Below are 16,159 nucleotides of genomic sequence, written 5' to 3' on the forward strand. Positions count from 1 at the left end.
TATGGTGTTTGCTGATGGGAAGATTGGTCGGTCTAAAACGTCCCTGTCTGATATCATGCCACTTTATTCCTGTCAATTTATGGAGGGAGGTCACGTGGACTGGATAGGTGCAAAGGGGACTGTGACCTTGGAGAGGCTTATTGCTACCGAAATTCCAGTGAAGACCAATGGTCATTGCCAGCAAGAAATCAATGGTAAACGACTGTTACGATTATGCAAAATCATTTGCAAAAGCTATCGGAAGAGGTGAAGAGTATTGGTCATCTGGGAAGACTTCTTGTTATCCAGATTTCAAGAAACACCACTAGTTGTTGTCAGTGAGTAATCTCTGATGATAACCTGTGTGAGAACTCCTAGTGAGTACAAGTGATAATAATAATAATAATAATAATAATATCACATAACACCACTCACGAAGCATTAGAATTCTCAGAATTTTAGAGATGCTATAATATAGGTTAATATGAAGGTGGACTAAATCAGTATAAAATTGACACAAACTCCGGGATTCCATCCAATGGTTAATCAGGAACTTCTGACTGTTTTTTGTTTCATTATTAATGATAATAAATGCATCTGTTTACTTCTTTCATATTTGTGTATAGTAACACTGCCTGCTATACGGCATATCTACCTTTTTGAGACATTAAATGCTGAAACACAATTCTTATTGTAAACGATTCTTTGATATATGATTAATTAAAGAAAAGTTGCTATGGAGATGAATGTTGGATTCAACCATTTTCCAGCAGTATGAATGTGTAAATGGCCACAACACAGCATCTTTGAATAATCATAAAGCAGAACTTAGAGTAATTATGACCCCCTATTTAAAACATCTTATCAACTACTTGTATATCATAATATTGGTTAAAACAATTTGATTTGAAATTGAATGAACAAAAAATCGTTTTCCTAAACTTGGTTGTTACGATTTTACAACGTTTCAAGTATTGTACGCTCTGGCCTTCTTCAGGAGTATTTTGTTTTAGTGATTAACCTTTATAGGACTTTTGAAGTCAACCCTTTTATTTAGATTTCATACTGTGTTTTTCTTGTCTTTGAAATATTTACTATCAGTATATTTGTTTCTTGTGCTTCTCCTCCATTGTTCCTTGTTACTTATCGCCCCCACGAGGGCAAAGTTACACAAAAGCTTGGCTTTTAATCTGGAGAAAATCCAGCTCCCCAAAAAGGTGCACTCTGGATTGGAATAAAAGTAAAACTTGCTTCAGCCTAGAAGAACTTCTCAAATTGAAAGCAGGAATAAATGTTGTTTTTTTTGTTTTTTTTTGGTGATGAGTAATAGATTTCAAACACCTTTTGTCCTTGTGTGAAATACGAAAATTGAAAATCGGTTGAAATTCTTCTGTCGGTTTAAAATGCTTGCATATATATATATGTGTGTGTGTGTGTGTGTGTGTGTGTGTGTGTGTATGTGTGTGTGTGTGTGTGTGTGTGTGTGTGTATTTGAAAGCGTAACTTCTAGGTAGAAAGATAGGATTCACACAAAAATATTTTTGAATCAACCTTCTATATTCTCACAATTAAATCATCTATTCAGTTTGAAATTTCTAAAACCTTACCTACAATTGCAAAAAATCCTGAAGAAGACCAGAGAGTAAAACGGCCAAAACATTATGAAGATTCCAACTAAGATGAATAAAAACGGTACAGAACATACTACTGAAATTAAGAATGCCTTATCTAAGAAATTCTAGACAATTTTTGTCGTGTAACTTTGGTTAAAACAAGAAGAAAGATCGAGACATTTGGACATGATGTACATCAGGAGATATGCTTGGAGAATCGATCAATTGAAAGTTGATATATTCTTTTTAACATCAACGTTGGGCTGTGGGAGAAATGACTTTCAGAGATGGAGAGCAACTTTTAGAAAAATAAACAAGTCCTGACCAAAATTTGGCCCCTAAACAATGTTGCACAATTTCTAAAAGTGGCTGATTTAAAAAAAAAAACAAAAAAAAAAAAACGTCATTTATTCTCATTTCGTCTTGATTCTTGTTCGTAAGCAGCGCCGGGCCTCCATGATATCCCGAGGCATGCTACGAATATAATTCCTTCGTTCTGGAGAGGGGCTTTTGGGCCGTTTTGGTACGCTCGGAGCGTCCAAAATTAGTCCGCGTCTTAGTGAATAGGCATGATCCGTTGGTGGCAGGGGTAGGTGCTGTGATAGGGGAGGGTCTGTAGGCGTAGAGACGATGTGAATTTTGGGGACGTGTAAAAAGTCTGCTTCCCTTTTCCCTGCGGCGGCGTTTGGCAGAGGTACTGATGTAGAACGGACAGAATTTAATTTTTTGTGCTCTGGCACAGTGTGGCTCTGCGGGGAGATAACTTCACGGTGTGCACTTTCGCGGCTGCTATCCTTGGACAAGTCTATCACCTCGTCGTAGTTAGAGTTCACTGATTCATGGCGTACGCGCTTTATCGACTCTATGGAGCTGACACTGGCCGGAGTTGGAGGTCGTTTGACGCTAGTCACCTCTGTCAATGAGGCATGGTAGTCGCTCTTAACTGAAAGGACTGAGCTCGGACGAGGTAGCGCAGTGCTTTTGCTGGGGGTAACGCATGAGGCACATGTGATGCACTCCTTCGGAATGTTTTTTGTGGTGGTTGCTGCAGTGCGGGGCTGAGTGAGGGACATTGTATCAAGACTGTTGTGGCTACTGTTGCTGTTGTTGTTACTGCTGTGATGGTTCAAACTGAGATTCAGGTGCTCTTGTAGATTTTGCGGTTTTACATCTTCGCACTCAGATGATGTCTCATCTTCCTTATTGCTGCTGCTGCTGCTACTATTTGACACCCGGTTCAAGAGTTTCTCAATTTGTTCGGAAGTCATCGGGATCGGGATCGGAATTGGTATGGGGAAAGGCAAAGGGAAGAGGAACGGAAACGGGATCATCGCCGTCTGTGGAGGGATGCCCATGGATGCCCAGTTTGGTGCTGGCATTGGAAATGGAGGCACTGTCGGATTGGAACCAACGTTAACATTAGGTTCTCCCTGCTGGGGGATTTGGGGTGGCATGGGCATCATAGGAAACACTGGAGGCCACATTGGTGCGAACTGATGATTTCTGGGAATTGTTGAAGATTTATTAGTGGCGCTCGATGCTACAGCAGGACTCTGGGATTGTCTCTGTGAGATGTCTGGAGAAGAAGCGGAAGCATTTGGAGTTACTACGGGACCTGGTGTAGAAGCAGCATTGATATGTCGACTCTGAGGTCTAGAAGTTTCTGGCATAGGTTGTGGTGCTGGTGGTGGTGGTGGTGGTGGTGGTGGTGGTGCACCAGGCATCATAGGGTTAAAAGGAGGATTGAACATTCCTGGATACATGACAGGAGGAAAACCTCCAAATGCGGGGTAGCCAGGACCCATTGATGCCATCATTTGTGCATGGTTCCACCAATTATTCATTGCTGGGTGGGGGAACATCGAAGGGACAAAATGTGGATGACTTGGAGGTGGACGTTTTTGTAAAGGGGTCATGTTTGGACTAGCTGTGTGGGTGGGATCTTTCTGCAAGCGTTTTGCTAGTCTTTCCTTAAGCGATTTATCAAGGCTGACCTTGTCGTGCGTCTTTTCAACCGTATTCGACAAGCCTGATGTTTCGGGGCTTTCAACATGGTTGGACAGATCTTTTGGTTTATCATTCTGGTCTTTGTTTGTTTCCGAGTGGTTTGCCTCCTCCTGGGTTAACCGGATTTTCTTGTGGCGCCGGACAATGTTTTCCTGCAGCCAAAGGTCAGGCGTGATGAGGATCTGGTTATCAGACACGTCATTAGAGGATGAATTGTTATCTATTGAGGCCTGGATCTGCTGCAGATGCTCCTGGGTCTCTTGGCAAAAAATGTTCATTTTATATTGGTTGAGGCATTTCTCGCTGCAAAACTGAAGCTGTGTCTCTCCGTCCTGGAAGTCAACGTAGTTAACGGTATGCCGCACATGTTTGCACCAATCGCAAATTTTGTTTTTCTTGAAAGAGGCACGTCGACACTGCGTAAAGCAGACCTCACTGCAAAATACTTTGGAGCCGTTTAGGGTCTTCAAGGTGAAGAGTTTGACTCCTGGTTTTTGGCACCAACCGCAAATGATGTAACCGGACGGCAGATTTTCATTATTATAACCTGAAAAATAGAATCAAAAGAAATCATTAATATTATTAATAAAAATGGGAGCCCTACAAATGTTGATTTTAAATAATTTTATGGATATATATATAAATAAGCCAGGGTTATTCAATAAATAAGAACATTGTTGGAAGTTAGAGACAAGACTTGTTTGTCTGATTGTTTCATTTTACAGCATATCAACCCTTTTTCAGGTTATTTAATGCCGAATCGGGTAAATTGGAAAAAAAGATTTTATGTTTCAATTCTGTATGTCCTCAAACAATATTTACCCGGTTTTGCTTAGTTAGTTTTTTTGTGTTAGAGTATATCAACCATTTTCAGGTTATTTAATGCTAAAACTAGTTTGAAAAAAAAGTTTTTTATATCCTCAAATATTTACCAATAGTTTTTTGTTGTTGTTGTTGGATTTTTTAATAAAACTTTTTTATTTTATTTTTTTTTTTTTTAAATACTAGCGGTATTTACCGAGCGTTGCCCAGTTAGTTTTTTTGTGTTTCCGACATTTCAACCAATTTCGGGTTATTTAACGCTGAAACTAATAATTTTTATTCTTCAACTTCTTTATATCTTCAAATATTTATTCATGATGCTTGGTTTGGTTGTTTTGTTTTAAGGCATATCAGTCCTTTTTGGATTAGTTACCCCTGAAACCAGTAACTTTGGACAAAGTTTTATGCTTCAAGCTCTTCAGATATTTATTCATAGTGTTTGGTTTGGTTGTTTTGTAGATGAAAACTGTTGTCTTTGTTTTTGACTATTCAGAACAGGAAAGCAAAGCAAAAAAAAAAAAATTGGGAAGCATTAGCATTAATGTTTGGTTCAAAAAAGCAAGGTCTTTAAGGCATAAATTAGCATAAATTAGCATAAATTAGCATGATAGTGGAATTAGGAAGTTGATATGTGTATGTAACTGACAACGAAGGAGTTAGTTGATAAAAGTTTTAAGTGAATAAGAAGATGTGTCTGGAAGCAAAGAGAAAAGCAAGAACAGCAATATACAAAGCTAAGAAAAAACTAAAAAGCTAAGAAAAGGCTAAGAAAAAGCTAAAAAAAACTACGATAAAGCTAAGAAAAAGGCTGAAAAAGCTAAGAAAAAGCTAAAAAGGCTAGAATTCTAAATCTATTATATAAAAGGAACTTTGTATGTGTGAGTTCGTTCCCGATGGACTTGAAAACAGCTGGGCCAATTTTTATGAAATCTCTCATGAAGGTACTACATGTGCTTGGCAGTATTCTTAGATAGGTTTTGTATCAGAATGTCTTCAATAAGTATTGATAATCAAAATCATCCGATGAAAGAAGGAACATGCGATTTTGACCAAAGTTAACATCAATGTACACTCCAATGTATTGTGAAATAAGACACTGTGAGAGGCATGTGAGTTTTCTCCTGGTGCACCATGATAAGTCCCCAACTAGAGCAGGCAATCAATCGATTTGATAGAAAAACAGCCGATTTCACCGATTTTGATGATAATAAAAATATGGGCGTGTAAAACATTTGTCGATCAATATTCAACTCCAGTCAACGTCGGGTCTACCTGCTAGTATACTAGAAAAGGATGATGAAAAGAATGAAGTATTCAGGATAGCTAAACAGGTGGCAAAACAAATATTGTTAATTATTGGAGAGAAGTGCATACTACGAGGGGCGTGCAATAAGTAATGCCCCTGACCATAGCAATAGAGCAACGAAACTTGGCACAGTTATTAGTCTTTCTCTACATAGGAACCACCCAGAGTTATGCATTTCTCCCATCGTTTGATACAGCTCTGCAGACCGTTTTTGTAGAACACCCCAGGTTGGTCCTCCAACCAGGACTTGACTTCAGAAATCAAGGCTGCATCATCTGGGAAACGCTTTCCTTTCAAAAACAACTTCATGACTGGGAAGAGGTGAAAGTCAGAGGGTGCAAGGTCAGGAGAGTAGGGAGGATGGGGTTGGATTTCATAACCACATACAAATGGTCATGAATTATAGTTTCCACAGACCCTGTACTAATCTTGACATTTTGGGCTATTTGGTGAATAGTAATGCGCCGATCTTCCACCAAAATGGCAGCCTCAACTTGATGGACAGATGCCTCATCAATGGCAGAAGGGGGGGCGACCAGGTCTGGGAGCTGTTTCCACAGACTTCCAGCCATGTTTGAATTCACGATGCCAGCGTTTTACAAGGTCATATGATGGGGCATTATCATCATGTTTCTTTCATTTCATCCAAAGTCTCCTGTGGTGTGCATCCTTTCAAATACAAAAACCGGATCACTGCTCGACATTCAACAGGCTCTATTTCACACCTGACTCAGTTCAAACACCTGTAAAACAGAAACCACAATTAGTTCAGAGCTGTAATTTGCCACATAACCCATAGAGATATAAATCATTGCACATGAAAAATTTCAGCTAGATCAGACAACTGGAAGTGGGTCAGGGGCATTACTTATTGCACGCCCCTCGTAAATGACAATGAAGTGTTAGCAACAATTGAAGAGATTAAGAAAGCTATTTGGAAATGCCACTATAAGAAATTGTTGAATATTGAGTTTGCATAGAATCGTGAAAATCTAGATGTTGCTTAAGCAGTATCTGGTCCAGCTATAAGAATTAAAGAAATAGAGAAAGCTGGAGGTAAAATGAAGAAGGGTAAAGCTGGAGGACCCCCCCCCACACACACACATCGGGACAGAAATGCTGAAGGCTGTAAGACACAATTTTCATAATAGCAGAAACCCATATCCACAGAGATGAAAATTAAGTTCCATTGAGAGTTCAACCCAAAATTTCACCTAAAAAAGGCCGCCCAAACCTTCGTAATTGTCGTCTGCTCGTGTTTATAATTTGAAACTGTCACGTGACTCAAATCAGCTAATGAAACGATGACACGAACGCAATCATTCAGACATGGCTAAAAAGATCGTCTGGTCATTATTTTAAACGAAATTCAATAAAATTTTGAAACCGTTAAAAAAAAAAATAAAAATAAATAAAAATAATTTTACAAAGTTTATCTTATACCGAGTTTTTTTTTTTTTTTTTAATTTTTAAATGATATAAGGCCACTAAAAAAAATAAAGTATGTAAAAATTGCATTGAGATGCAGACTTAACGAATTTGACTATAAAAGAAGAGTTTATCCTAAAAGACTGGAAAATTTAGTACATTTGTGAATTGTTGGGTAAATGGGAAACACTGGATAAAGATAATCACAGAAGCTTAAAATTAAAGAAAGAGATTAAGGAAATAATTCAGCAGCAAATAAGAAATCATATAAACAAAGATGAAAGGCAGGTTAAAATAAGAGTCGCCAACCTAATCGATCCCGCACTAGCAACCAAACTCCAACCTCTGTCTCATCACCAAAATGTGTATCTCTGTGTCTGTTTTACAAGTATTTTAATGGAAGGTGCTCTAATAAACTCAAAGCACATACACCGACTCGACAAGTAGCAAAATTACACTGTCCAATCCAGCACAGCCGCAGCCGAGATTAAACACTACATGCGTTTGTAGTGTAATTCAAATCTTGTCGGTAGCTGAATACTTAATGCTTCGCCATGGTTATCAAGGGTATTTGTTATTGTAACGCCATCACTAGACAGGGTGCCTGCCACGGCTTAAGAGAGTCCTATCTACCCTTGAGAGAAGGATAGACCACACCAGTTTCTCAACTTGGTATTTTACCTAGCAGTACATACAGCGCCTCGCCTTCCCAAATGGTCACCCATCTGGTACTGGCCAGGCTCAACATTGCATAACCTCGCTGATCTGATGAGAACCGGTGTGTTAACGTGATTGTACCGTATTTATTTTATTACACTGTAGAGATCCCTAAATGCCTGTATGTCTAAATCTGCTAGACTTTATAATTTCCTCTCGATTCCGTGCTTCCCTGACTCTACTGACATGCAGAAGTTCAAGTGTAATGTGAACAGACATCTTGCTGCTCAATTCCTTACATAGTATCCTTGCAGATTTGGTCCCAACTAGTAGCCCCTTACATCAAAGTGGCACTGTGTTTAGTTTGGGGTTGAAATAGCAGTAAAAAGAAGAAATGCAGTTTGATTTTATGCCTGAGCAAAGTGTTATTAGTGCTATATTTATCCTGAGAATTATTATTTATTTATTGCGGACAATTATCCCCATCTTTCTTTGTTGTTGTTTCACAGCATTTCGGCCAACTATTCCTCTGGCCTTCATCAGGTGGTAACCGTGACGGGATAGGAACTCCAAATATCCTAAGTGCATCCTCAGCAAATACTGACTTCCATAGTTGTTGTTCCTATTCCGTCGCGGTTACCACCCGACGAAGGCCAGAGGAATAGTTGACCGAAACGTCGTGAAACAACATCTAAGAAAGATGAGGATAATAATCCGCAATAAATAAATTAATAATACTCATCTCAATAATGAATTCCCATTAAAATAATATATATCCTGAGAATTGTTATATATTTCAACTTCCAATGCATTTAAACAATGGAAATACTTTCACTCTTAAACAAAGAACATCTCAGTGAAGTTTAAAATTTTTTCAATATTGCCATTTATCCTGTTTATAGTGTTTTTCTACAAAATGCATTGTCATAGCTTTCACATAACTCCTTATACACTACACACAATGCTTTAAGTAAACTACAACTTCTTCCTAACTTAAATAATTATTTTTATTTGTATTGTTAAGATTTAAAATAAACAAATTCGTTTCAATTCGTTAAACCTATTTACCTTTTTGTAGTTGTTAATAACGTACTTAAAAAAAAACAACAACACGCTAACAGATTTTTTTTTTAGTTGACCTCATATTGCAAATGTCATGTGAAAGTTCTGTTTTCGAGGCTTATATTTGAAATCATTTCCAATCTGCAATATATATATATTTTTCATTTTCTTTCTTTGAAGATTGTAATGCTGGGTATGGGGCAGCCAAACCAGCTGCCAACATTGCCCTACTTTTTATTGAAACCAACCGAGAGCTCTTTTTAGTATACTCGCTCTGTTCCCTTAAGTGCAATTGTCTGGATCTCTTTTGCACTTGGTTCACCAGGTTAGTGGGACTTCAGGTTCTTCTTCATAAGCCCTGTAGCACCTATAATAACTGGTATGATTAATATCTCCCTAAGATTCCAGTTTCTTTTCATATCATACATGAGACCTTGACATTTGGTCTGTTTCTCTCTCTCTCTTTCTTTTTTTTCTTTTATGAGAAATCATGTATTGCAAAGTTAAAATAAAATCAACAATTTTTTGTCTACAAAACAAACACGATCCGTGACGCACAGAGAACTCTTTTTTAGGGCAGATGCACAAGTGGAAAAAAAAACGGCGACTCAGTGGGGCACAGGCCTATAATACATTCCTCTGAAAAGGGCACTTTTAAAAGACGAGTAAAAAGGGCAGGTGCTTGGACACCCCTAGCACCTCTTCCCCTGCACATCGCTGAACATGATGAATAAATACAGGGTGACCCCCCCCCAAAAAAAGGGGTCCAACTCTAATTAAGCCTCGTTTCTTTGTATTTTGTCCGAATGAAGTGAAACTTTGGTCATAACTAGTTTATTATATTCAAAACATCACATCAAAACACTAGGGTCTTTGTCCTTTTTTTTCTCCGTTGACTGTAAAATGCTCAGAAAAACAATTGAATGTCCTCTGTTTTTTTTTGGGGGGGGGGTCACCCTGTATTTGAAGATATAAAGAACGTGAAGTATAACCCCCCCCCCTTTTTTACCAAAATACTGGATTCAGCACTAAATAATTCGAAAAGCAATAAAACAAAACAATCAAACCAAACACCATGAATAAATATTTGGAGATATGAAAGAAATTGAAGATATATAAAAATTATTGGCTTCCACATTACATAACCAGAAAAAGATAGACATGCAAAAAAAAAAAAAAAAAAAATATCCACGAATAAATATATGGAGATATACAAAACTTACAACATAAAACCTTTTTCCAAAATTACTGGATTCCGCATTAAATAACTCAAAATGTGTTGGTATGCCGTAACACACACACACACACACACACACACACACACACACACACACACACACACACACACACACAACAACAACAACAACAACAACAAACAAACAAACAAACAAACAAACAAAAAAACTAGGCAACGCAGGCTGAATACCGCTAGTACTTAATAAAAAGGAAATTAAAAAGAAAAAAAAGAAAACAAATTCTCGTTCATCCTAAACGACATCCACTACATGTAATCGCTGTTCGACTGTTGGTTCCCACACCCTCCTCCCTCCTCTCTAACCAGCCTCCCCCTCCTCTTCCTCCTCCTCCTCCTCCTCCTCCTCCTCCTCCTCCTCCTCTTCCTCCTCCTGCTGTAATACTATATCTGACAAATCAGGCTGAGAGATAGGATTGCAACAGCGGTTCTAGACACAACAAAGGCCCGAGAAATCCGATCTGCGTAGATCATATTCTTTCCTGGCCGTGTGTGAGTCACAAACAAATAATGGGAGATTTTTGATTAATCTAACCACAAATGAAAGGTGAAGTTCTGCCTGTGTCAACTGTCACTTTTCTGCTATATTCGGCCACCACTAACATATAGTAGGTCAACCTAACTTTTAACACGACCCCCTCCCCGCACTTCATGGTGCAGCCAATTCAACACTAGCACCACCAGACTCCAAGGAGAGGGGGGGGGGCTTCTTGGCTTCAACTTTTATTGGATCTATTTCGGTCACTTCTTCTTCTTCTTCTTCTTCTTCTTCTTCTTCTTCTTCTTCTTCTTCTTCTTCTTCTTCACCGGTTTACATGCTGGCATGTGTTGGATGACTTTAAGAAACTGATTTACAGACTACTTTATCTCTGGCCAGGTCTTTATTTGTGTCTCTTTCTCTCAAGACCATCATTATCACTTTCTTCTATGTGTTCTTTGGCCATCTCCTGTGAACTGGACCTGATACCTCAATTGTTCTACATCTACTAACCCAAAGAACTTTACTCGTTTTTTTTTTTCAATGTGACCATACCACTGAAGTCTCCTTTTCTACAAACATCTCCCTAGACTTTAAGAAACTGATTTCCAAACTAGACTTTAAGAAATTGATTTCCAAACTTAGCACTTTTTTTTTAATAGACAATCCTTCCACTATTTTTGTGCTTTGTCAATCTTTGCACGGTTAGAAAAGAAGCTCCGCATTGTTGCGGACGAATCCAACGTTTTGAAGGCCTTTATCATCATAGTCATTGTTGGTTAACATACTGGCATGTGTTGGATAACTAAAAAGTTGACTTCCAGACTAATTTGTCTCTGGACAAGTCTTCATTTATCCCTCTTTCTCTCAAGTCCATTATTATCACTTTCTTCTATGTTTTCCTTCGCCTTCCCCTTATGAACTGCGTCTGCTATCTAAACCGTTTTACATCTAATAACTCAAAAAGTCTCATTAGTTCTTTCAAAGTAGCCATACCACCGAAGTCTCCTTTTCTGTACTCATCTTCCTATCTAGTCAGATTTAATCTTTCTCTGAAGCCTTGCTAATTTTTATACGGTTTGTAAAGGAAGCTCTACATTGTTGAAGACCTGATCAGTCCAGCGTTTTTCAAGTCTACTATAAGGTCCTTTACCAGGTAATTCTTTCTTGCATACCTTTTATTTTTTTACAGATGTATAGCCACTTACCAAGAGGACGATATTTCGAGAGGTTGCGCCCCTCTGCCTGTTCTACAAATACTTTAATGGTGAATACTCTGACAAACTGCAAGCACTTGTACCTCCTCGACGTGACTACCCTCAACAAACCCGACAAGCAACTAAGTCCCACCCCTTTACAGTAGAGATCCCTAGGTGTAAGAAAGGCGTTTACTCCAATAGTTTCTTTTCCAGAACTGTAAGTCTTTGGAACTCCCTTCCGGGATTCTGCTTTTCCAACTGTACTGATATGCAGAAGTTCAAGTGTAATGTGAACAAACATCTTCTTACTCATCTCCCTTCATAATGCCCCTACAAATTATGTCCCCAATATTAGCCTCCTACTTCAAAGTGGCACTGTGCCTTGTTTGGGGTGAAAATTGAATTAAAAAAAAAAAGTTGGCGTCAGAAGTATTTATCTGCATGAAACTTGAAGATGGCCATGCTGTTATCGGTTGAGAAGCAGACTTGTAGTATCCTGCTCCACACATAAAATGTTCTAGGAAAAAAACTTTGTCCAAGGCAGTTCCATTTGGTTTTCGGTAGAGAGAGAGAGAGAGAGAGAGAGAGAGAGAGAGAGAGAGAGAGAAAGAAAGGAAAGTTCTTTGCTGTTGTTGTAGCCAGACGAGTTCTTGCTGTGAATATTTTATGAAAGAACTAGGGTTTCGAGCTGAGTTAAGCACTTATCATGAATATAATAATCAGTATATATTGCTTTCAGGAGATTTCCTGAAGACGGAGCCAAATCAAACCAATAGAATACAAATCCAACCAAACTCTTAGTGGCCTAATAGATACAATCTCTGACTTTGGAATCAAACATGTCATGTTCAGATCCTATTCTACTGTGTTCACATATGCGCTTATAATGTTGAAAGGTTATTTTACCCATCAGCTATAGATAAAATAATGCATAACCATATTAAATTTATATATAATTAATTATTGGCAGAGTTTTATGGCATATCAATCCTTTTTGAGTATTTTAATGCAGAAACGCAATATCTGTTATGTTATTATGCTAAGTTATTTTCTGGATTTTGCTAGAGAGTAGTCTATTCAAAAATAAAATGAATTCGTTTTAGTAAATCTTATGTCCTTAGTCATAACTTCTACACAATGATCTGATTATGTGTAACCGTGTTCCATCATATATTTCGAGGTAAAACTTCTTTGTCAAATTTATAGGTGTTTCTAATCTCTTGAAACTCACGTGAACTGCGTTAGTCCACTCGAGTTTCCAAAAATTTTATATAGGCTGATGTTGAGAAAGAAAAAAAAACGTTTTGTTTTTTTTAGTAGTAAATCTTACTTAATTTAGTCACCACTTCTAGACAGTAATCTAATATGTGTGACCGTGTTCCATAATATATTTCGAGGTAAGATCTCTTTATCAAACAATAGGTGTTTCAACCCGCCTGAAGCTCGGTTTTCGAGACTTAGCAATAGATAAAAAAGAAAGAAAGAAAAAAAAAGAGATACACGTGTGCTTATAATCTACACTGATCCGGTTTTCATGGGCGTTCTTTATTTCTGAAATATAGAAATGCGCATGATCGGTAGTTTTCTTAACTTTCAACCTGTAAAGGGAGATAATCGGTTGTACTTAAGTCGGAGTTATTTCCCTTTGGACATAAAAATCAACACTGAAGCACAATGTCCGTTATAAAGGATATATCGCACTATATGTAGCGCTTTTGAAAATTGTGTCATTATGAGATAGCAATAATAAAGGATATTCTATTTGGTGTAATCGGATTTAGTATTCTTTTGTACATTTTCGGCTTCTTTGCAATTTTTTTTTCTTTGGAAAAAGGTTTTGATATTCTTAAGAATAACCTTGTAAGTACTGATTGCCTTAGTTGATAACACCTACGCGAGAGTTTAACATTTAAACGTCTCAGCTGGGCATTCTCAGGCAACATGAATTTATTTCCTCATTCTTCCGCCACGCGTGACTTCTCGTTACGGCTGTGACCACGTCACCCACGTCTCTAACGTGATCGTCCTATCTAAGGTGCTCTGACTTCTTTTTATAGTTTTTTTTTCTTTCTCCGTACCATAGCGGCGTCACTTTGCTCACAGCTCGGTATTAGCATATACACGCAATACATACACAATACACAATTACACCATCAATACAGAGAAGATGCTGGCAAGTTTGCTACAAAGAAGGAAGACTCCCTCTATCGGGCTAGAAAACTCCCCACATCTGCTAGTATTGTATATAAACTAACCATTTGACCGTAGATATACTGTTGCCCTACATCTCTATAAAGCCACCATTTGCCTGTGCATTAAGTATCGTTGCCACATTTGAGCTAGTGCAAAAAAAAACTATACCATTAAAAAAAAAAGTCTCATTACTTTTTAATTGGACAATTTTTATTTTTATGCCGTCTGTTTGGGGAAAGCTTTTCAAAAATTTCATCCTATATCAGTACGTATACGTTATCTGATACCCTTGTGTCACCTGAGAGGGGCTACACTATCTTATCTACAAAGATAGGCAACTTGTTAAATAAAGCATGGAGATATACATCTTCAAAGCCCAGGTATACAATCTATACTCCTATATTTTTTTGTGTGTATTGATATTCGTATTAAAAAAGTTTTTTTCTATTAGTATTTATTTGCTTTCCCACCAAAGCGAAATGTGACACAAGGTCGTTTTTATGTGGAGTTAAACCAGCTCCCCGAAAAAAAGGCAAAAGGGGCACTCTGGTTGGGACCCAAAAGAATAATTGTCCCAGTATTTAAAAAGAAAAAAAAAAAAACCCCAGCTTTCTTATATATAGGTCATGGAATTGCATTCATCTGCAAAAGATCTAGCTAATTTGCATATTCTTTTAAACATTCATTTTAATTAATTCCTGATTAGTTTTTTCGGTTTTCTTATGGGCTAATGATCTTTAATTATCTATTACGTGTAATTATATTCATGCAGATATTCTACATAATTTATACTTGCGTAATATTTGCGTAAAAAGATTATAGTAAACACAAACCTCTTTCTATATATATTTATGTATGCGTATATATATATATATATATATGTTTAAAAAATTTTGCCTACCAAACACCTCTGTCAGTTTTTTGTCTACAGATATGAAAGTTAATATATAGGGCATTCGAACCCATGCAAGATTTTATATTTGAGTTTTAGCTGGAGAAAATCAGTGCAAAAGTGTGAAAATGAAAAAAATGGAATTTGCCAGGTGAAGGTTGAATGGCAGCATTATGAATATGCATGTGTAACGTAATAGCTATTGTTTCATGTTTTAATTTTTAGCCTAGCAGCAAATATGTCTCCATAGCTTTTTGATGCTTAGTACCGTAAATTTCATTAATTTCACTTGCTGTATATGAAGCCCCCAGAATCATACGGTACTAAGCATCAAACATCAACCTGCCCCTGAAGAAATCAATAGAGATATTTGTTTTGTTTTTTAATGAAATGCAACACCTAAGCTATCACGTCATGTTACGTTCATTTCAATAGTCAAATGTGATATGATACAATAAAATGCATTATTGTTGTATCTTAACATAGTAATAAAGTTGATTAAGTTAAAAAAAAAACAAGACACAAAAAGTTTTACTGCACTTACATTGCTTCTTAGTCATTCTGCATTGATGTTGGCATTAACATAATCCATGAATGACTAAGATTTACCAAACAAAACTTTGAACCTGTTTTTTGACGTTATTTTTTGAAGTGATGCTTAGTACCGTATGATTCTGGTAGCTTCATATACAGGAGCGAGTCTGATGCGTTAAAACCTGAAAAGCCTGAACAACCATACGATATATTTCACAGCTAATTCTGCTTCCCTATGGCCATTTTATTAAGTCTCTGGAAAAGTTGGTGAAATTTTTTGAGATGAGAATTGGTTATTCGTATTATTTGGACTCATGGAACTATTGTTCTCATATTGAGTGAAAATTTCACAACGTTTCTGTCGCTGTAACCTTAGACCTTCTTCGGATGTATCTTGATGAACTTGGGAACGTTTCTGTTGAACTCGGAAATTTGGACGGAATTTCAAATGAAATTCTTTATTTACTACACCGGGGTAGCATGCTCTCGTTCCGTCAGCCATGATTGGATAGAGGTCCTAAGTAATATACAATTGTCTTTTTTGGTCACCCACACTGAGAATTGAATTTTCAATTTTTAGGAGAATATCATTTTTACAATTGATTTTTCTAAGTAGTCTAACCACTGCGCCATCGGTTTTTGCGGACAAAAAATACAATTCCGGCCAAATTCCTGAAATTGAAAGAAACATTCCCGAGTTTAACAAGATCACCTGAAGAAGGTCGGAGGTTACATCG

The 16,159-nt window shown here is 37.4% G+C and overlaps 1 protein-coding gene across 2 annotated transcripts in view; it reads right to left on the bottom strand.

Moving 5' to 3' along the window:
* Positions 1 to 1,329: 1,329 nt before the first annotated feature.
* LOC145276766 (uncharacterized) overlaps positions 1,330 to 16,159 on the bottom strand; it is a 448,989-nt gene continuing 434,159 nt past the window's right edge. For both annotated transcript variants that reach the window (XM_080128020.1, XM_080128019.1), the window contains one exon: positions 1,330 to 4,146. In XM_080128020.1, the coding sequence (XP_079984146.1) occupies positions 2,006 to 4,146 (2,141 nt within the window). In that variant the 3' untranslated portion in view covers positions 1,330 to 2,005. The remainder of the gene's footprint in view (positions 4,147 to 16,159) is intronic.

Source organism: Euprymna scolopes, chromosome 5 (genome assembly GCF_053919585.1).
Source record: "Euprymna scolopes isolate OS-2025 chromosome 5, ASM5391958v1, whole genome shotgun sequence".
Taxonomy (NCBI): Eukaryota; Metazoa; Mollusca; class Cephalopoda; order Sepiida; family Sepiolidae; genus Euprymna; species Euprymna scolopes.